Genomic DNA, 22305 nt, shown 5'->3' with positions numbered 1-22305 from the left:
GATAGATCTCTTGGAAAGAATACCCTGTAGCCACAAAAAAAAAAAATCATGCTTAATTGAGTATTTAATGACAGAGTATATATTTAGAGATAAAAGACCTCTTTACAAAAATAGAATTGCTATAGGGTCCTCAGGTTTTAATGAATGAAATAAATATTACCCACGTCCTATGTGCATCTTTATGCAGAAAAAAATAAGATGATACACTTAAAATGGTAACGATCATTATGATAGGATGGGACGATTACCGGTGGCTTTTAGTTTTCCTCTTTGTGCTTTTTATAGCTTCGAAATTTTCAATGGTGCACATGCATCAACTTTTGGAATCAGATAAAAAGGGTGATGAGCATTGTTATTGAAAGTATGCTAGTAGAATAGATCAGTCCTTGGCCATGAAGCCAGGAATCTGTCTTCAGTGTAAAGGACTGACTGATGGCTCTCAAATGAGATGATTTTGTCCTCAGAAACACTTAACAATGTCTGGAGACATTTTTGGCTGTCACAACCGGGAGGTGCTCCTGGCATCTAGAGGGTAGAGGCTAGGGATGCTGCTAAGCAGCCTACAGCATATAGGATACCCTCCCCTGCCACATCCCTTCACCAATGAATTTTCCAGCCCCAGAGTCAATAGTGCCGAGGTGAGAAACCTGCTCATTGGCTTATTTAAATATTTTTAATTAGCTCATTGGAGAATACTAATGGAAGAGGTCAAATCACTTGGGTTGTTTTTAATGGGTGTAAAGAATGAATTTACCTTCAAATAACACTACCCTGACCTGATTATCTAAGGACTTGAGAAGAAATCAAGCTGTTTTTCTATTCTTACACCTGTTGTCAACAGATTGTGTGTGTGTGTGTGTGTGTGTGTGTGTGTGTGTGTGTGTGTGTGTTTAATCTGGGCTATGTATCTCAAAGAGATGAAGCCAGACGATATGTTTGAGGTTAGTATGGTGATACTGACTTAGGACACAGAATTCCACGGATAAATGAATAGAGGTAGTTGCCATAGAGAGAGTAATCCAGTCATGCATAATGAAGAGAATTCTGGCTGAGTGAAGAGTGCCACCTACTGAATTGTGTTTGGGTTTTCCCCAGGTTCTAATTTATGCAGGTTTATGCCTGAAAGTGTTACTTCCCATTATTGATCTCGCACATTTTCTTAAATAGTTGCTGCCGCAGTGTTAAACAATTTTTAGTTATTATTGGATCAAGGTGTAATTAGAAGCAGCTGTGAACAATTGCCGGCCGTCCAGCTCCTGAAGTAGCAAACAGAATTGCACTTGTAGACCTCGGATTGATTCACAGAGATTGCATCTGGCGGGTAAAACAAATCAATCTTCAGTTTCAATGCTGCCAGCCAGTTTCATTTTACCGAGATAACCAGAAAGATTAAAAACGCATTCCATATACCATTTCCAAATGTCACCAAGTTAAAAAAAAAAAAACAAAAAAACCTTAAAGTACCTAGTGTTTGCCGTGACAAAACTGTCAACATTTCATCCTTCCCTTAGGATTCCAGCCTTATCTTTTCTTGCTTTTCTATATTTTTAAACGCCCGCTTTGATTGCGCTCAACTTTTGCCCACGTATTTCTTAAAGTGCACATTGCAGTGCATAACATTTTGGTATATCTATTTAATAACTACATTTTTCGATAACACGTAAAACCATTTCGAATTACATATTGAATTGGATGGGTCAGATAATTGCCATGGTGAATCTCGTCATCGGGATTACATAGTTTGTCTCACAAAATTATATGCCTCTGTGTGATATGTTAATTCTTGCTCCTAATCAAACATTTAATTACATAATGAGCTTGGATTAATTTGCAACCTGAATCTCAAACTCATTCATGCAAAATTAAAAACAGTGCGTATCAGAGACAAACTAATGGTTTCTAGCATTTTGGTTCAAAGTTTTAGCAGTCTATGCCGGTAATAACATAAAGATTTGTGACAGTTGTCGAGTAACAATGGTAACAATCATTATGATAGAAAGCTTACACCAATAATGACAGCAAAAGCTGGATTTCTCATGTTTATTTACTTATACTGACTTGTGGGTTCGAAAGTACTTTTATAATGTTGACTGTTTACTTGATTTCTCCAGTATGGTGACTGCCTCTCACATGAGCACAGTGGAGCCAGAACCTTAAGAGGGCTTCCTTTTCCTGAACCTTGTTGCCTCTTTTAGAAAACATTGAGCCTCTTTAAGAACTGAAGTTTGCTCTATTTACCCGTGTGACTTACTCAGGACTCTTTTCACCCCTGAGACGTTGGCTTTTAATTGCTAAACAGGATTAGTTAGTGAAATTCAAGTCCCACATGAGTATTTTGTGGTAGCTTTTGGTAGAATGGACAGTTTGCTTGAGCTATTGTCTCATAGGAAATAAATCATTCCTAAAGCCTGGCTGTCGTGGTAATTTTTGTGTGGGAATGGGGATTCTTTACTCTTAATGATTTGTGTGTGTGTGCGTGTGTGTGTGTGTGTGTGTGTGTAGAATAGTCTAGTGTTTACTTAAAGTTTTCTTATGCTCATGTGGTATGGGTTGAACTGCATCCCACCAAAATTAGTATGTTGAAGTCCTATCCCCCAGTACCTCAGAATGTGACCTTATTTGGATATAGGGTTGTTGTAAGAGTAATTAGTTAAGATGAAGTTGGAGTAGGGAGAGCCTTTAATCAAATATAACTGGTGTCCTTATAAACTGGGGACAATTGGGCATAGACATGCACACAGTGAAAGTGCCTTGTGGCTCTGGGGGAGTTTTGCTGCCTCAGAGCCAAGGAAATTCCAGAAGCTAGGAGAGAGACCTGGAACATATCCTTCCCTAGCATGGCCCTGTGGACACCTTGACTTTGGACTTCTGGCCTCCCGAACCGTGAGACAATAAACTTCTGTTGTTTAAGCCACTTAGTTTGCTAAGCCACTTACCTCGTTATGGTGGCCCCAGCAAACCAGAACATCAGGCACGATGATGTTGCTGTTTCCACTTGAGTAACGCTCACATTTATGAGTATCTACTTCATGCCAGAAGCAGAGCTAGATGCCAGTGACACAAACGGGATTAAGCCTTCCAGGAACCCAGTGGGAGAGGTGGACAGAAAGGATTGGGAAGTTTAATGTCCCTAGTCGCCAACTTCAGATAGACCCATGAACTCACCTAAGGAAGCTGCTAGTTCCCTACTTATCTTGCTCACATTCATTCCACAGCGACTATTAAAATCACCACTATCCTCATTTCCATTCAACCACTGACTTTCTACTACTGCTCATGTGATATTTCTTAAAGATGATATTTTTATTTATTTATTTTTATTTATTTCTTTATTTTTAAATATTTTTTAATGTTTTTTATTTATTTTTGAGACAGAGAGAGACAGAGCTTGAGCAGGGAAGGGGCAGAGAGAGAGGGAGACACAGAATCTGAAGCAGGCTCCAGGCTCTGAGCTGTCAGCCCAGAGCCTGACGCGGGGCTCAAACTCATGGACTGTGAGATCGTGACCTGAGCCGAAGTTGGATGCCTAACCAACTGAGCCACCCAGGCGCCCCAAAGATGATATTTTTAAAGACTTACATATATATTTTTTTTCTTTAAGGAAAGTAAACAGGAACTTTCCGAAGGGCACTTTCCTTTTCTTGCTGTCAACATCGCACGGGCATTGGGGCATTGCTAGGGTTCACACCCTCAGTGGGGAAAGTTCTGCCTGCCACAGAAACGTGAGGGCACGTGCATGTGTACAGGATTCCAGATGGGCTGAGGGCTCTAGAGCCATTGAAATGACTCCTACCCGGCCCTTCATGATGTAGTTATTCAGAGCTTCGATTCCCAGTTCCGTTATAATGAAAGTTCAAGGGTATCACGCTTGACAACTTTTAACACCAGTTGGGAAAAGTGAACTGACATTTATTTTGGTGATACAGCTGAGAAGATGCAAAGTTGCCAGTGGCTACTGAAGAGCAAGGTGTCCTTGAGAAATATTTCCTTCTTTGTGCGACCAGTTCAGTTTCTGGGTGGAGCCAGTCGTAGCTTCTGTGCTGTAATTGGTGTGAGCCACGTAGCCGGTAGGTTGCCATGGTTACTTGAGCCCACTGGGCAGAGGACAGACTTTCATTGTAATTAGAGTGAACACCACAGCCCAGCCGTGGGTGCTGCTCTTCAGAGGAGCCACTTCCCTTATTAAGCTTGTGTGGTCACCACACAGGGTGAAATGAGAAAGAGAAGCGTGGCCTTTTCTTCTGTTCCTTCTGCTCAGACTCTTGGGGAAGAGGCCATGACTCACTTGGGGGATATAGACACATCAGATTGTGGTTAGAAATATGCTTCTTCATAGAACTGTTTGCCTAAGCTACTAGTCCAAGATAGGAATGGATAAATACTTTCTAAATAGCTGGGTTGGATTTAATATACTTACGTAGAACCTGATACATTCTCCAGTTGAGGATAACTGCCTGGCAATGAAATGAAAATGAGACTGTCTACTACAATAGTGACATTGAGGTTTTGGTATGTACAAGTGCTGGAAGTTGCCAATACAGAATTTTCAATAAACTATGTTCCTTTGGAGCCCTCATGGCTTGGCGGAAATAACCCACACATGGTGGGCTCTGGAGTCCTGGGGATTTGGGTTCAAGTCCCATCTCTGCACTTACCAAGTTTGCATTCCTGGGTAAATCATCCACCTTCTCTAGGCCTCGTTTAAAAAAAAATAGGTAAATATGTATTTATAGGGTATTTGTGAGCACTGGAGATAATGAATATAAATGACCTGGGCAATAGTAGATACTTCAGGCAAGATGGTGATGATGATGATGATGATGATGATGATGATGATTTTTAGTTTTTGATTTAAAAGTAAATTGAAAAGAAGAGAAGCCCACAGTTCTTAACGCAGTGTTGATGTACTGTTCATTAAATAGCTTGGTTTTTCCAAGGATTTGTCTTCATGAAATAAGTCCACAATATTCAAATAAAAGGATTCTTTGGCTTTGAACAGTTTTTTTTTTTCCCTTATCAAAGATTCTCCTTTCAGCCATGGAAGTGATAAATAAATCTCTTTGCACATTTAAACTTGAAATACTTGGAACATTGTACAGTTACACCAGCATCAGAGAGCCCCTTCCCTAATTGCTGAAATGCAACAGCTAGTCTACAGGAGAAAATTCAGTGCAGCTATTTGAGCCAAGATTTTAAAATGTATTTCTGCTTGAATTTTTAGAGGAAATTTAAAAGGAATGCATTTGCCTAAGCGGGATTATGCTTTGAATAAATGCCCTGTGATGACCTCACAAATGTCAGGGGTCTTTACTGCCTTCTTGGAAATACCTTTAGCGGTTCGACTGAGAGCGTGTGCAGTCTGGGGGACTCTGGTGTGAATGTTTCAATCCGTTTACCTTTTGTAGGGAACTTGCTTAGTCATTTACCCCCTAACAAATGTGTGACATAGACGTCATAGGGAATGGGAGACACAGGTGGAGCCCCTGACAGCTCTCACTGCACAGGCTGGATGTGTAACCTCATCACCAGCACCAGCGTATCTGAAGGAAGCCTGTGTCCTTAGAGGTAGATGAGCCCCATGGAGGCTATGCAAAGAAGGACACAAGAACAGGTACATGGCAGCGGTTTCCCAGACTGTTCCAGAAACAGAGGTAGATAGAGAGAAACAGAAAGACAGATAGACAGATATTGTCCTAAGAGTTTTCCAGTCACAGAGTGGATTGGGTTAGCTTGTTATATTTTTTAGTGATCTAAAACAGTGGTTCTCAAAGATGAGGGGTGTGAGTGAGTCCTCCAGGGGACATTTGACAATGTCTGGAGATAGTTTTGGCCTTCACAACTGGGGAGGTATTAATGGCGTCTAGTGGGTGGAGGCCAGAGATGTTGTTGCTAAACATCCCCCAATGCATGGAATAGCCCTACAGCAAAGAAATGTGCGTGCCGTCAGTCATGTCTAGGTTGAGAAACCCTGGTCACCTGATCTAGAAGAAGACACACCTTCAGACTAGCCCATGTCCTTTTTCTCTTACCTCCTGCTCAGAACGTCACCTTCCAATGGCTTGGTTTGCATTTTAGACACTTTGACTTAAGAAAGGGGTTGTCTTAGTTAGCTTCGACCGCTGTAACAAAATATCATAAACTTATCAACAATAGAAATTTATTCTTACAGTCTGGGAGGCTGAGAAATCCAAGATCAAGGTGTGCTGGCCAATTTGATATATTGGCCAATTGAGAGCTCTCTGGTTGCAGATGGCTGTCTTCTTGCTGTGTCCTCACTTGGTAGAAGGAGCTAGTTAGCTCCCTGGCCTCTTATGAGAGCACTAATCCCATTTGTTAGGGCTCTAACCTCATGATCTAATTACTCCCCAATAGCCTCACCTCCACATACTGATACATTGGGGATTTCAACATATGAAATTTGGGGGACGCTTGAGAGGGTTATCTTAGTTGGTTACTGGTAAGCTCTAGCCTCCGACAATAATAAACTAGACATCTTGCTCATTCATAAGTCTCTTAAAATTCAAGTCAGTTCTGAGTCTGATCAGTTTGGGTCCCCAGGAAAAAGAAAATGGAGCAGGAGTTATAATACATAGGTACAATTTCTGTGCCCGTTCTATAGAAGAGAAAATGGAGAGGTTGTGTCTCACCAAGCGAGGAAACAAAGAAGTCACCAAATCTTTTCTCTTTCTCTTCTCAACATATGGCTAGATTATAGTTCCCAGTCTCCCCGGCGGGTAGGTGTCCCACGTAGCTGAGTTCTGACCGCCAAAAGGTGGGCAGATGTGACATATTCTTTGTCTAAGCTTGGCCCATTAAATGTGAGAATGATCTTTGAATCTGCTTCTCCTTCTGCCGTTCCCATGGAGAAGGTTCCGAGTTTCGAGAAGAGGGTGGAGCCACAAGCCAAGAGAGCCTTGGTTCTTGACCAGCTGTGTTGACGAAGCTGAGCCTTGGAGGTTGCATCAGCAAAAATAAACCTTTATTTTGTCAGGTCACTAAAATGTTGGTTATTAAAGAACTTTCTTGCCCACTCTGACTAATAACAAAATGAAATAAAGAAGTGCAAACATGAGGGGGCCCCTTGGCCTGTGGCCATCCATCTGGGACTACATAGAAAAATTCACCTCCACTAAATAGGCAGAGGTACAACATTGATGCTTCTGAATATGCTGGTGTTTATATTTACACATGCTCTCTTCCGAATCATGTTTTAAAATCAAAGTATTCATTAAATTCCCTTTACCGGTATTTTACATGATAGGCAGAGGCTCATTTATATCTCAGGCAGTCATTTTGGTAATTTCAGGTTCTTAAACCTGCATGAAGATTCATAAATTCACATATTATCCCCTCGATGCTAAGGGTTGCATGTGAGTCTGGGATTTAACTGAGAAATGTGGAATACGAGGTTTTTGTTTTTTTTTTTTGCCAAACCATTCCCAGTTGCTTGCGCATCTCAGGAGCCAAAGCTTATTACTTTCCAAGTTGTAATTTAAACTTGTTAAATTGCCTCCAGACCCATTTTTTTTCATGTAGCACAATGGGAAAAACTCAGTGCTTTGGCTCCAAATGTGATTCTCTTTTATTTTTCTCTCTCCAAAATCCTACCCCCTTTGGGGATGCATCATCATTATTTCATAGAAAATTTGGGCAGGAACATCTTTTTATGAAAACTTCTTGTTTTTCTGTGCTTTTTTTTTTTCTTTGAGAGACATTTGCCATTGCATCTGGCAGGTGGTGTGGCTCTTTTTGAGAGTCTTTCAAACTCGTGATGTAGTCACATTTTAAGATCTTTGTGGGATGGCTGTAAGGAGAAATTAGGCTTGGTAACTATGTAGAAAATTGACCTGGTAAACACATTAGAGGTGGATTATCCTCTATTGCTCCCTTAATAACACCCAAAGAATGTGCCGTCCGTAGCCATTTCAGAGCCTAGCAGGAGCTTTCTTGCTGAGAAACGGAAGGTTCAGATTTTGTTCAGTATGCTCAATATACTTCGGTGGAGAAAGCCTTTAATGGTACAGCCGCTCTTTGCGTGAAGACCAGCCTCCCACCGGCTACAATGGAGAGATATGCATGAAGTATACATATCAAGTATGGTAAACACTCGATGTCCCATATTTAAAATGGGGTGGTTTTCAGCAAAATTCTCTGTTCTCCTCTTTTATTTTCATGGATTAGAGTCTCCAGTGCATGTTTTTAGGGCGTGGGAGGGGCCAGGAAAGGGGAGGGCTGCTTACACACTTCAGTATAGTAGAACCTCTATTCTAAACATGTTTTTCATTCTTTTCTTCTTTTTTTTTTTTTTCTTCACGTTCCAACAGGCAGGTTCTGCTGCATGGTCAGATCAAGTTCGATTCGGATTGTCAGTTGCCTGAATAATTAATAGAGAATTTTCAGATGTGTTGAGGAAGAATTGGGCGAAAAATGAAAGCAACTATTATTTTTTTTCTCTCCCTTTAGCAGAGTGGAATGTCGCAGTAACAGACATTCCCTAAATGTCAGTAACCAAAACCAATGCAGGTTTATTTCTTACGGACCCCATATGCCCACTGGTGGAGGGCTCTGATTTATGTCATCTTTACTCTGAGACCCAGGCTGACAGAGGCGCCTTCCTATGAAATTTCACAGGTCACAGGAACAGGGAACAGAGTGCGGAGAACCATAGACGGACTCTACGATGCTTCAGAAGAAAAGAGACACACAGCACTGTTGCTTAATTTTATTGGCAAGAGCAAGACTTAGAGCCAAAGCTAACTTTAGAAACACAGGGAAGGGTGACTTTTCTGAATACCGGAAATGGAAACTGGGTATCAGTAAATGGTGGAAATATTTACGTCATTGCCCTACCCCGACAGACATACACTCATGACACAGATGGACATAGATGTTTAACCCTAAGCCCAATGATAAAATTAGCCCCCAAGGGAAAATGAAGTCTCATTACAGAAAAATTCAGAAATGTAGCTTAGAACAGAAGATACCCAAAGAGATCTCCTCCTGATGCAGGAATATTTAGCCAACAGGTAGTAGAAAGGCATTTTGTTTCAGGGGACTACCGTTCCACCCTAGACTCAGTCAGAAACGGGCACAGCATAATCTCTGAGCTGAGAGTATTTAGTGTTGTCAGCTCATTTAAAAAAATATGTATAGTTCAGACTTAATTTTGATTTTATTCTTAATTCTCCTTTCTTGGTAAACAGCAGGTCAAATATCAGTGAGAATTATGGTCACAGATGTGAGACGTACTGAATCGCATTTTCAACGTCTGTTGCTTAGACTCAAGGCAAATATGAAGCCTGAGAACAAGATTTTTTTAATTTTGATTTTTTAAAGATTTTTTAAAAATTTTAAGTAATCGCTACACCCAATGTGGGGCTCAAACCCACAACCCCAACACCAGGAGTCACATGTTCTACCAACTGAGCTGGCCAGGTGCCCCAAGAAAAATACTTTAAACATTATAGTGATTATAGAGAATTAATTACAGGTGGTGCTATCAGAATTTCTCTCCAAAGATACAACCTCGGTGCTTTCTTATTTTTCCCTGTTTACAGCATTAAGATAATCTCATATCATTTTTAAAAACTTTTCCTTCTTTTATTGCAATGCTTTTTAAAAATTTCCTTTGCTCTAAATAAGTAAAATGCCTGGGAGAAGTCAAAAGGAACAGTACAGGGATAAAATGGAGCCATCCCAGGTTGTGGGAGATCAGGACAGACGGATTGATTATGATGAGGTGAATGTCTAATGTAGCCCCCACCAAAGACAAAACTCCAGACTTTTGAAACTCCTCATTAGTTCAAGAAGAACACAATAAATAAATAAATAAATAAATAAATAAATACATACATACATACATACATACATACATACATACATAAATAAATAACTCAGCATGATTACCGAAGAGCAAACATTTCATTTGACTTTGTCTTTGCCCCAGGTTTTAATTTATCAAACACATACTGAGAAAGCATCTCATGTTACCATCAATTCTTGCTGTGTTTTATTTAACACGTAGCAGAGCCTGACAGAAATCTGACCTCCCAAGGCAGCTCCCGCTAAGGGAAGTTCATTACCTGGCATTGGTCTACTTTGTCCATTTATCTTGGAGAAAATATCTGCAAACCATATAGCTGATAAAAGATTTGTATCCAGAATGTATAAAGAAATCTAGTAACTCAGTAATAAAACAAATACCCAATTTTAAAAATGGGCAAATGATTTAAATAGGCATTTCTTCCAAGAAAATGTGCACATGGTCAATATGTACATGAAAAGATGCTCAGAGTCTTTTAACATTAGGGAAATGCAAATCAAAACTACCATAAGATACCAGTTCACACCCACTAGGATTCTAGAATAAAAGAGACATTAATAACAGGTGTTGGTGAGGACTGGGGAAGGTGAGGGTCTCATATACTGTTGGTGGGAATGTAAAAAGGCCCAGCCACCTTGGAAAATGCTCTTGGTAGTTCCTTACAAAGTTAAGCTAGAGTTATCATATAACCCAGCGATTATTCTCCTAGGAATATATGCCCAAGAGAAAGAACCCCCAAATAAGTGAAAACATATGTCCCCACAAAAACTCATATACAGATATTAAGAGTAGCATTATTCATGACAGCAAAAAATTCAGACAACCCAAATAACCAGCTGTTGAATGGATAAACACAATGTAATATATCCATAAAGTGGAAAAAATTATTTGGCAAGACAAAGAAATGAAACAGTGATAACATGCTAGCTACAACACGGATGAACCTTAAAAACGTGATGCTAAGTGAAAGAAGCCAGTTACAAAAGACCATGTATGATATGCTTCTGTTTATATGAAGTGTCCCGAATGGACAAATTTATAGAGACAGATAGGAGATTAGTGTTTGCCTGAGACTGGGAAGGGTGGGTGGGTTGTGGGAGTGACTGCTAATGAGTACAGGGTCTCTTTGTAGAGCAATGGAAACGTTCTAAAATTAGATTGTGGTGATGGTTGCACAATCCTGTGAATAGACTAAAATCCGTTGAATTGTACATTTTAAATGAGTGAACTGTAGGTTATGTGAATTGCATCCTAATAAAGCTATTCTCTTTCTTCCTCTTTTCCCTTCTTCCTCTCTTCCCCTCTTTCTCTCCTTTTCTTTCTTTCTTTCTTTCTTTCTTTCTTTCTTTCTTTCTTTCTTTCTTTCTTTCTCTCTCTCTCTCTCTCTCTCGCTCTCTCTCTCTCTCTCTTTCTTTCTTTCTTTCTCTCCTTCTGTCTTCTTTTTTTAAAGTGAGGTACATTTCATCCATTCCAGTACTGAAATGTGACCCTGCCTGGTGGGTTTCCTGGCTCGGTAGTTTATGATGCTATACAGTGGGTTCCAACTTCCGGTTCCGAGTCACCTTACCAAGGAACTAGTAATAGCTTTTAACTGTTCCAGTGACCCCCTTCTCAGCACCTCTCCCTGATTCCAGCCCACAGCATCTATACGGAGATGTCTCATTTCTTGCTTCAGAACAGAAGACTGGCTAAAAGTTAATACTATTTGCTGATGAACTTGCTCAGAATAGTATGTAGGCCCTCAAATCTGATACCCATTAGTGACGATGGTAGATGTGCTTTCCTTCGGTGTGCTCTACAAAGCTGCTGGCACCAGCTTGATCAATGAATGGTCTGGCTGTGTGATGCTGGAACAATCTAGAACTGTCTGTAATCTCGATTTACTGTAGGGCCGCACATACTCCCATAATGAATCAGAATGCCCAGGCATGGTGGCCTTGGGGAAAGGAGTTGCAAGGCCCTTTTAGAGGGAAGAGTAACTTCCTACTTGGGATCCCAATGGAAAACCCTTCAGTCATTGCTGTGGGCCATTGTTGCTTCTATGCGGTGCCACTGGACTTTCTGCCAGCACAGCCTCACATGGAAATGTCTGTTGGAGCCATTCAGCCTAATCTCGGACGTACTACATTTACTTCAACGTTGTAGGCACGCAGTAGATTTTTTTTGCATTAATTAATAACTGTGTGGAAACAATCTCTCTGCTACTTTATGCAAAAGAGGCCTGGATTGTTGTAAATTATGTACATTTTTCCATTAACTTTTCAGCTACAGAAATTCTTCCTTATCTCGGTGAGGATTTACCGTAAACTATAAGGAAAGTAAATACCGATTCTCTGGAGGATGTTTATGAAAATTGCATTTTATTAGAAATAACGACTTAGGTGTTTGTACAGCTCATTCTCTACCCTCACAGACGTATCGTCTCTGGTGGGGGCTTTTTTAGACTCCTGCCCTGGTCAGCCTGTCCAAAACCACAGGGTCCTTTTTACTCCCCATCCCTTTGCCTTCCATTGTTTTCCTCTACAGCCACAATCACTTCCTGTTTTCTGTCGTATTTATTTCTTTATTGTTTATCCCCTCCACGGAATGTAATCCTTCTTAGGCAGGACTCTGTTAATCTCGTTTGCTGCTCTGTCCCTAGCGCCTAGATCAGTGTCTGGCTTCTTAGAGGTACTCAGTAAATATTTATTGAACAAATAAATAGATACACTTCCTCCCCTCCTCTCTCCAAAATACAGTTTGAGAGAAGAGAGAAGAGAGCCCCACAGAGCAGACAGCAAAGGAGTAAGCTCGTTTCTCTCCATTATCCAGCTTCCATACACCATGGTATCATGCACACAAAAAGAGACAGAAGGTACAAGGTTGGAAGGCTCTTCTCATTCAATTCTGTCCCGAAGAGGAGACTGAGTGTCCAAGTGGCAAAGGGACTTTCCCTTGGTCACAACAAAAACGAGTGACAGAATGAAGACTGTGCCTCAGAGGATGTCATTCGCAGTTCTCAGAGTTTAGAAGGTGGAGAAACACACTTAACCACTGGAATGTTTAGCCCTTCTAAACTTACTAACTTACGTTATACTTCCATGACTTACTAAGGTACATATTAATAATTACATTACACGTAATTTTACGTTACTTACTAACTTGCATATACTTACTAACTTATAACCTACATTGTACTGTGTTATAATTACAACCCAAATGTCGCCTGGGGAACCTTGCTCCTTTGAGATTTGAAAATAGGTGACTGACACCCCCTCTCCCGTGTGGTGCTGTCTTCAGGCATTTGTGCGTGTAGGCAGAGGTGGCTGGTTCATTATTCCCATTTTGAGTAGTTCGAGGTCATTGCCTTTTCTTTTATATGCTGTCCCTTTGCTACTTCGCCTTCTTCCCAGGTGGCCCCTCGAGATATTTTGCTAAACCAAAGGAGAAGTTCTATCATACTCTTTGGAGGCAAGAACAGCTTCCCTCAGTGATGGTGTTAAATAAGGAATATAAAACACAAAGTAAAGCATTTGAAATATTTCCACCCACTAACCATGACGACTTTAGGGTGCTGTTTTAGGGTATTACTCTTTGTAGGGATGAATGGTACAACAGAAAGTACCTAGACTTTAGTGGGGATCATGGCCAAACATGTACTGACAGTATGATTTTAGGTGAAGTAATTGATTTAAGTTCTAGTTCCTTGATTGTAAAATGGAGAAAATCATACTTGCTTTATAGGATACTGAGAATTAAATGAGGTAACATGTGTAAAAGTGCTTTGTTATAGAAGACGTCATGCAAATAATATCACCACTGTCACTGAGTTTGTATTTATGGTAGTTTTATTTTTGTTTTTTTTAGAAAGTGACTACATGAGTTCCCCAAGCTTCTGTTCAGAGTTGTACCTTAGTTGCTGAAATGCCACAAATGACATTCCCTCTGGAACAAAAAGGGTGGGTCAGGTAAAGAAAACCAACTGTGAGTGATAAGTTAGAAAGTAACTTGAGAAATCCCAGTTGGATTTTGTGGAGTTGGAGTTAGGTGTAGTTTCATAAAATGGGCCAAATACCTGTGTTCAGAACTCTTTTGCTGCTGAGATATACCACATTTCTTGTCCTGTTTACACTGGTCAAGATCTTTTTTTCTTTTTTCTTTTTTTCTTTTCTTTACTGACTCAAGAAGACAACGTTTCATCGACAGAGATCTTGCCTTCTGCACAGGATTAAGATATTTTACTTTCTTGATATATTTGACTTTAAATCTTTTTATGCTTCATGTTTTCCCCCCAAAGAAGTGACATGTTAACATTGTTTGAATAGCCCAGCAAACCCGTATGTGCCTTCGGATTGCTTTCTCGTTTATGTGGGGTGGGCAGTGGTTTCTCTTTCCTCTTTCTTTTGCTACTGCAAAGCATTGCCATTATAGCATCTCAAAATATGAGCTCAGTAGGATTGCCTTTCCCTTTATAGAAGAAAGACTGGGATGTAGAGCTATTGAATGATTTTCCCCTAGTCTCAGAGCTGGCTAGTGACAGAACTAGACTTTTTTCTGCCCTCTTATGATACTAGCGACATCCTGTTGACATTCTTCTGACACATAGACATGCAAATAAGTAGAAACAAAGAATCTTTTATGAAGCCTGGGGAAATGGAGAGTCATATTCTAGTGCTCCTCTAAAATAATGTTGTCGACTACCACCAGTCCTGAGTACGGGAGACCTTCCAGATAAGCCACCACTGTCCTTTTTCTTTTATTCCTCTGTGACTATATTGGGAGGACAAGAAGAGGTGGATGGTCTGAATGCAGAAGGAAGCAGAAAAAGAAATTGAACAAATCGCTTTCCTTTCCAGCGCACTCATCAATGTATTGATTTTACTCATCAAGCGCTTTTGAGTGCCGGGCTCTGTTTTAGTCGCTGAAGATACGGGGGGAAAGAAACTAAGAAGTGATGCAGTCTCATGGAACTTCCAATCTATTGAGAGAGACAGGCAGGCGGTACATCATTAACTGCTTAGTAACGATTATTGCAATGAGGGTAAATGCTTCCAAAAAAAAAAAAAAAAGCAGAGGCTACCATGAGCCCCTGAAATAGGGCATCTGAACTGAGTGAGCACAGGGGTTCAGGAAGTCTGAGGAGGTGTCCATTAGCTAAGGCTAGAAACGTGAGTAGCAGCGTGAGAGGTGGTGGCAGGGACAGCGGGAAGAGGCTAGGCAGAGACAAGAGTGCAAGCAAGGATCCTGAGGCAGTGAGTGTCTTGGCATATCTGAGACACAGGTTGACGTGAGAAAGCAAGTGGGAAGAGATGATGGAGAAAAGCAGGTAAGAGCCATTGGTGATCTTTGGTCTTGGCTTTGGTCTTGCAAGAGCCTTGGTGATTTCGACCTCTGTGTAGAGCAGTGGGGAATTATTTAAAAGCTCTGAGCATACAGGAGCAATAACACTCTGGCTGGAGAGAAAGGAACGGTGGAGAAAGCCAGGGCTGCATAAGAGATCTGTTAGATGTTCATAGTAATCCAGGTGAGCAGTAATGTTAGTGTTGACTGAGGAGGTGGTCACGGAGGGAGGCATGAGGGATCTGAACCGTTTTGGGAAGGCGGGCTTGAATGGAGGTGGAGCCCCAGGGAAGGGAAGATTTTGGTGATAGCTCCTTGGATTGGGGCATGGGAGACTGGTGGTGTGGCATGCCTTCATTTACTGAGGAATGGATGACTAGAAAAAGAACGTATTTTTTTTTTTATTGACAGTAATACAAGAAGTCATCTTTTGGACCTACTAAGTTAGGCCCATTAATATAGAGATGTCAATTGTGGCGGTATTGACCCAGGGCTCAGGACAGAGAAATGGGTAGCAGTTGGGAACTGTCCACTCACAGTTGGCGTATACAACCATGTGGGAGGATGAGATCATCAGAAAGAAAAGGCAGGTGAGAGAAGAGGGCCGAGGATATGCCACCAAGAAATAGCTGCTTGGTCTGTTAAGGTATACATGATAGGAGATGATCTCTGGCAAGAGTTAGAATGGAGGGCGGCCCAGTTGGAGGCCATATTTATGTATCAGGAGGAAAAGAAAGTCACAGAGGGAGCTGAGGACAAGTAACTGCAGTGGTGGTTGAAAAGCCAGGAGAATGTGATGTCATGGAAGAAGGCACAGGGATAAGTGTGTGATAGTTCTGGGGGCACGGGGAGGCTGTGGCACGATTGGGATAATGGATCACCCAACTGGGTTATCCTCTGGGTTAAACTCTGAAATGTGAAGTCTCCGGATCTGATTTTTCTCTAATAACTCCATGGCTCATTACAAAGATAAATAGAATTCCCCCTGCTGAAAATGTCTAATGATTAAGATGATTTGTTGTTATTATTATTATTTATGATTTTTTTGAATTTCACTTAGAAGCCACTGAGAGGGCAAAATGAAAACAGGAGGCGATGAAAAACTGCACTCAGGTGACTCATCACTAGACGTGGGGCCAGTAGAAAATCCATGTAGTAGTAACTTTTTATAAATGCAGTTCTGGATTGTTAAGTGGAACACCTTGACCGTAGCCCTTTGAGTATTACTGGAGGATGTGGGGCATATCTCTTGTGTCATTATTGTGAACCGATGTTCTCATGGTTTCCTGATAGTCGTTTGAGTCCTGGCTCTGAACAGGGAAGAGTCTAAAGAACAAGATTTAGGGGAAAGGTTTTTAAAACACAGATTAGGAACCAGTACCACTGGAAGGATTCACGTATTTCCTGTCTTTAAATTTTGCTTTGAAATGTGTAGTTTCCAGTAAATTTTTTGAAGATGCTCAAATTGTTGCTTGAGTTTATAGAACCTCCTTTAATTCTTAAGTAGCACACAGCTGAATAAAGATTGTAGCAGCCTGATTTGGTTAATTGGTTGAGTTCTTCACATCAAAGAGCGGCATAAAATAAGAAACTGTATTCTCAGTTGGAAATAAATTCCAGATACCCTGTTTTTCTTCCAAACAATTCAGATGGCTGCAAATCCAAACTCCTAGCTTTTTATCTCTCGATAATCATATGTGAAAAATAATACAGAAGGACAGAAAAATATTTACCTTTCCAGTTAAATTAACTGTAACATGGCTAAGAGTCAGAATGCTCACTTTTTATACATCCATCAAAAATTTATAGTAAATGCATTGGGCCCGTTCCTAGAGATTCATGAGACAAAAGTCCTGATTTGAAGGAGCTTATAGTTTAATAGGGGAAGATGAGTGCATCCAAATAATTATAAAGTTCGGTTATAAGATGTTTTAGCAACTCAGAGGAGAAAGATGAAATAGTAGAGGAGAGTATTCAGAGGATATAATTATGTGAACTGAGTCACAGTGACTAGCCAACGTGAAGAGGAAGGACCCAGGGGAAGGTGTTATTCAGCATGGGTAGCATGAAGTTGCCTCTAATAGAATGGAGGGGGGTGGAAAGGTGAGGAGGACCCAGATTATGAAGGACGTGCAAGCCAAGGTAAGGGGCTGTTGAAGAATTTCAAGCAGTTGCTTGGTAGGTAACTTGTGCATTCTGGGAGATCATCCGTGGCAAGGTTAGAGCAGGTTTGGAGAGGGCGGGACTGAAAAAAGATACTATTGGGGCACCTGGGGAGCTCAGTTGGTTAAACATCTGACTTCGGCTCAGGTCATGATCTTGTAGTTCGTTGGTTCGAGTCCTGAGTTGCGTTCTGTGCTGACAGCTCAGAGCCTGGAGCCTGCTTTGGATTCTGTGTCTTCCTCCCTCTCTTTCTCTTTCTCTTTCTCTTTCTCTTTCTCTTTCTCTTTCTCTTTCTCTTTCTCTTTCTCTTCTCTTTCTCTCTCTTTCTCTCTCTCTCTCTCTCTCTCTGCCCCTCCCCTGCTCTCTCTCTCTCTCTTTCTGGAAAATAAACATTAAATTTCTTTTAAAAAAGAAAAAAGATACTATTGCAGTGGTCCAGATGCAGTACAGAGACATGGCACAAGAAAACTAGTGGTGAAAAAGATGGCTGTGCCTCTCAGAAGCATCCCTAGAGAGGGAAAAAAAGATCTGGGTTCTAATTTCAATTTGGAACTGTATCAGCATCCTCCAAAGAAGACAGAGACATTTATTTAAATGAATTGGCGACATGATTCATGGAGGTTGGCAAGTCCAAAATCCTCAGGGTGGGTTGGTAGACTGGAGACTTGGGAAAAAGGTGATGTTGCAGTTTGAGTCCAAAGGCAGTCTGCTGACAAAATTTCTTCCTGCTCAGGAGAGGTCAGCCCTTTCCTATACAGGCCTTCGACTGATGGGACAGGGCCCACCCACATTATGGAAGGTAATTGCTTTCTTCAAAGTCTACTGATTTAAACGTTGATCTCATCTTAAAAAAAATACCTTCATAGAAACCTCCAGAAAAGTGTTTGACCAAATATCTGGCTACCATAGCCCAGCCAAGTTGGAGGGTAAAATTGACCATCACAGTAAGTAAAAGTTTTAGGCAAATTACTTTTCATTTCTGGATCCTCTCCCAGATTCCTCCTGTATAGAATTATGACATTGAACTAGATACCATCTAAGATCCATTCTGGCTTTGAATAAAATATGTTTATTCTTTCTTTGCCATGGAGTTAAGAAAGGGCGTTGCCTAATTTATTTTAAGATTCTGGAATTTTATTTTTTTAATTTTTTTAACCATTTTATTTAATATATTTTTTAAATTTACATCCAAGTTAGTTAGCATATAGTGCAACAATGATTCAGCAGTAGATTCCATAATGCCCTTACCCATTTAGCCCATTCCTCCTCCCATAACCCCTCCAGTAACCCTCTGTTTGTTCTTCATATTTAAGAGTCTCTTATGTTTTTAAGATTCTAGAATCTTAGATCAACAGGTTACCTTTGGTATCTACAACACTTTATATATATGGATAGGAAGTAGGCAGAACTGCTTAATTCATGCAAATGGTGACTCCATTGCTGTCATTTAAGGATTCCATGCAATGTAGCAGATTTTTTTCTGCCAAAGTGCACGAAATCAAATTTCTATAGCTTAAGTCATGTTTGAGGCTTGCTAGGAAGCTATCCTATGTAAAAGACCCTTTAATTAGGTTCTGTTGGGAATTCAGGTATTGGCATACACTGTTGATTTTTTTGTTACGGAGACGGAATCACTACAGAGAAAGTGAAATATGGTTCATGTTATCAGGCAGAATCAACTGATTTTGGGGAGGGGGTCTCTTGCCAAGCAGTGGCATCTGTGAGCTGATTTTAGGGTTCCATTGCTCCCCTCCAGGTATGAGACTTTCAGAGATAGATAGGATGTCTCATTCTTCTTAAAAGCACGTTAGAAACTCTTTTACCCCTTGTATTTAAGAGAAACATTTCTACGTGGGAAGCGCATCCATGCAGCTGAGTGTATTGATAGGGAGGTTCAGTGGTTTGAGTCGTGAACCCTGACATGAATGGGAGAAAAAAAATCATCAGAAGCATTTTCTTGTCGGAAGAGATACAAAGAACATTTCTAATAGGCTCAAAGCTTTCTGTTGTTCTTTCCCACCTTCCTAGGGTGAGATTTTGTTTAGATTTGTTTTTTAAAAAATTATCTGTGGACCAGTGTAGGCTGGGGACTTTGTATGGATGAAATAGACTTAGTATTGGAATCCCAGATGAAGAGCTCTGAGCATTTTCAAATTAGTTATTGTACACCCTCCAATAGCTGAAATAATGTGCAATTTACTGTCAGAGAGCTCTAAAGATTTTAGGACCTTTAGACACTAATCTCTTCCCTCAATCATAGAAACTGGAACATGATACTCATCTTTGAAGGCTTTGGCCAGCTTTTCTCTTTTCTTGCTACGCTCGTTAGAATTTTGTCTCTGACATTTTGAGACAATTTTTGAAAGATCATTTCCAAGTTATTTCAAATTACTTTCATTCTTATTTTGATGTCCTTTAATTTATCATATAATCAGGAGTTGAGGCTCACTGCTGCCCTTGGACAGGATAGTTTTAAATCTACTTTACCTCTCAGTCAATTATTCTTTATTAAAAGGCTTAAAAGGATTTAAAAAGGCCATTAAAATGTGTAAGCCTCTGTCTCATTTTGGAATATTGTTTCCATTGTTTTGTCCACATGGAATATTCAATGTGTCCAAGAGAAAAGATAAGAAAAATAATTCATTTTGTGTTACTTAAATTGGGACGTGGGAGGTCAAAAGTGACCCTGTTTGGGTTCCTTTGCCTTTAACCCCGTATCTTTTCTTCTACCCTTTTTTGTTTTTTTTAAAAGGCACATTTCAAGTAAACATACAACTTTGAAGATTTCTGGGCCAAAAAATACTACACTGTCACTGTATCTTCTTACGATTTAATTTCTGAGACAATAAAAATTCCAGCCTAGTTCGATGTCAGTTTTGTAATGGAGAGTCACAGAAGATGTCTCAGAACTTTCCTTGGAAACTTTCTTCTCCACCTGAATCCCTTCCATGTCAGTATCTGGACGGGATGGTCCGCTGCTCTCCCATCTTCCCTTGCTGTCTTGGGTCCCTCTTGACTGTCCAGGTGAGTCCCAGGGGGGCCAGGCAGGGAGGAGGTCAGAGGGGAGGGAGGGGGGGAAGGAGGCCATGGCACTGACCACCCGTCCTCACTGTCTTGATCATATTACTTCTCTCCCCCAGACCGTTCCTAAAGTGTGATAGGCTAGAGTTTATTTAAGGATTTTATTTATTAAGGAGCCTGCTTGAGATTCTCTCTCCCCCGTTCTCTGCCCCTCCCCCTGCTCTCTCTTTCTCTCTCAAAATAAGTAAAGAAACATTAAAAAAAAAAAGATTTTGTGATATTTAAAAAAAAAAAAATTTTAACGTTCATTTTTGAGACAGAGAGAGACAGAGCATGAACGGGGGAGGGTCAGAGAGAGGGAGACACAGAATCTGAAACAGGCTCCAGGCTCTGAGCTGTCAGCACAGAGCCCGACGCGGGGCTCGAACTCACGGACCGCGAGATCGTGACCTGAGCCGAAGTCGGCCGCCTAACCGACTGAGCCACCCAGGCGCCCCAGATTTTGTGACATTTTGATTTCAGGTCTTCATGGCTTTTTCCAGTGAGTAGAACTGGTCCTCCCCGGCTCTGCCCTGTGACCGTGTCCTCCCTGCCACGATGCTCCAGGAACCGCTCTTTGGCCTGCCCGCCATTGCATCAGGGAACCTCTCCTGCCTCTTCCCTCAGTGCAGACCCTTCCTGTCAGATGCAGATCCCATCCTTGTCCTAACCTCTCCGGGGTCTGGTTCCTGGCAGCTCCTCTTTCCCAGCAGTGGGTGGGCTATACTCACTCCCACACCCAGCTCTGGTTCCAGGATCTCCAGCCCGGCTGAGTTCTGATCCCCACCGCCACCCTCCCTCACCCCCCCCCCCCCCACCCCAGGGCCAGGAAGGCTCTGGGACGAAAGGGACAGATCTGAGGTTGTCTTGCAGAGGAGGAATGTAGGCATGAGGCGGGCATTCCCACAGATCCTTCCAGGAAGCACAAGCAGGTGGAGAGACTCCTCCAGTTATGAGGCAACTGATGGGAGCCCTCATTAATATGTCCTGTGTGATGAGGTGCAAAACCTGACACAGCGGGGGTGTCAAAAGGAGAACCAATTGGTTTATGACACCGGACAGCTGCACTGACTTGAGTCTGCTTCCCTGATGCACCCCAGCCCCGGCGGGACAGCGTGTGCACCTGCTGTTTGCTCACCAGACACGGATCCATTGGGTCTGCTTTTCCCATCCCTGAACCCGCCCAGGACGCCAAGCCTCTCCGTGCTGTAGTAGATTCCAGGTATCCCATCTGTGTCCTTTGGATGCCCGTGTGCTAACGAAAGATATAAAATATGATTATGTCAGACAGTGATAACAAAAATGGATCACACTTCAGTTTTCTGCTCATAAAGATTATACCACTGGCCCACCCTCAGTAACTCACCCCCAGCGGTGATTTTCGGGGTGATACTGACAGAGGACCTAAATCATCCATTGTCTCTTGCCCGACGCCTTCTGTGGTGGGGAGCCCGCATGCGCACGGCAGCTGCTGGGAGATAATGATGCCGTTTGTGTCTGTTGACTGGCCCACACGGGACTCAGTGCCACAGCCTTCCATATATTAACGTGCCAACTGGTGTGTGGCTGACACACAGGCTTTTCTACTTCCCTAATTGCCTGGAAAATTCCATGTTGTTTTTCTGACTCCTTGCCATGGGCACACAAATGCAGACTGTTTTAGAGCTGTAGGTTTTCTGCAGCCTGAAGAAACTGAGTTTCCACAGGCTCCAAAGACCTCTATTGCCTTATCTTAAACGAGGTTCAGGGGCGCCTGGGTGGCTCAGTCGGTTAAGCATCTGACTTCCTTGGCTCGAGTCATGATCTTGCAGTTCGCAAGTTCGAGCCCCATATTGGGCTGTCAGCATGGAGCCCACTTCAGATCCTCTGTCCCTCTCTCTCTCTGCCCCTCCCTTGCTTGTGCTTTCTCTCCCTCTCTCAAAAACGAGTAAACATTGAAA

The 22305-nt window shown here is 41.6% G+C and overlaps 1 protein-coding gene across 4 annotated transcripts in view; it reads left to right on the top strand.

Annotated features, from left to right (window-relative positions):
* PID1 (phosphotyrosine interaction domain containing 1) overlaps positions 1–22305 on the top strand; it is a 229208-nt gene that overhangs the window by 128453 nt on the left and 78450 nt on the right. Inside the window, exon 1 of one of the 4 annotated variants that reach the window (XM_027048577.2) lies at positions 20082–20329. The exons of the other annotated variants lie outside the window; for them this stretch is intronic. Within the exon in view, the coding sequence (XP_026904378.2) occupies positions 20204–20329 (126 nt within the window). The 5' untranslated portion in view covers positions 20082–20203. Of the gene's footprint in view, positions 1–20081; positions 20330–22305 lie in introns of those variants that run through there. 4 annotated transcript variants of the gene reach the window in all.

Source organism: Acinonyx jubatus, chromosome C1 (assembly GCF_027475565.1).
Source record: "Acinonyx jubatus isolate Ajub_Pintada_27869175 chromosome C1, VMU_Ajub_asm_v1.0, whole genome shotgun sequence".
Lineage (NCBI taxonomy): Eukaryota > Metazoa > Chordata > Mammalia > Carnivora > Felidae > Acinonyx > Acinonyx jubatus.
The sequence above is the reverse complement of the archived record's forward strand: the minus strand, read 5'-3'. Positions and strand labels throughout refer to the sequence as shown.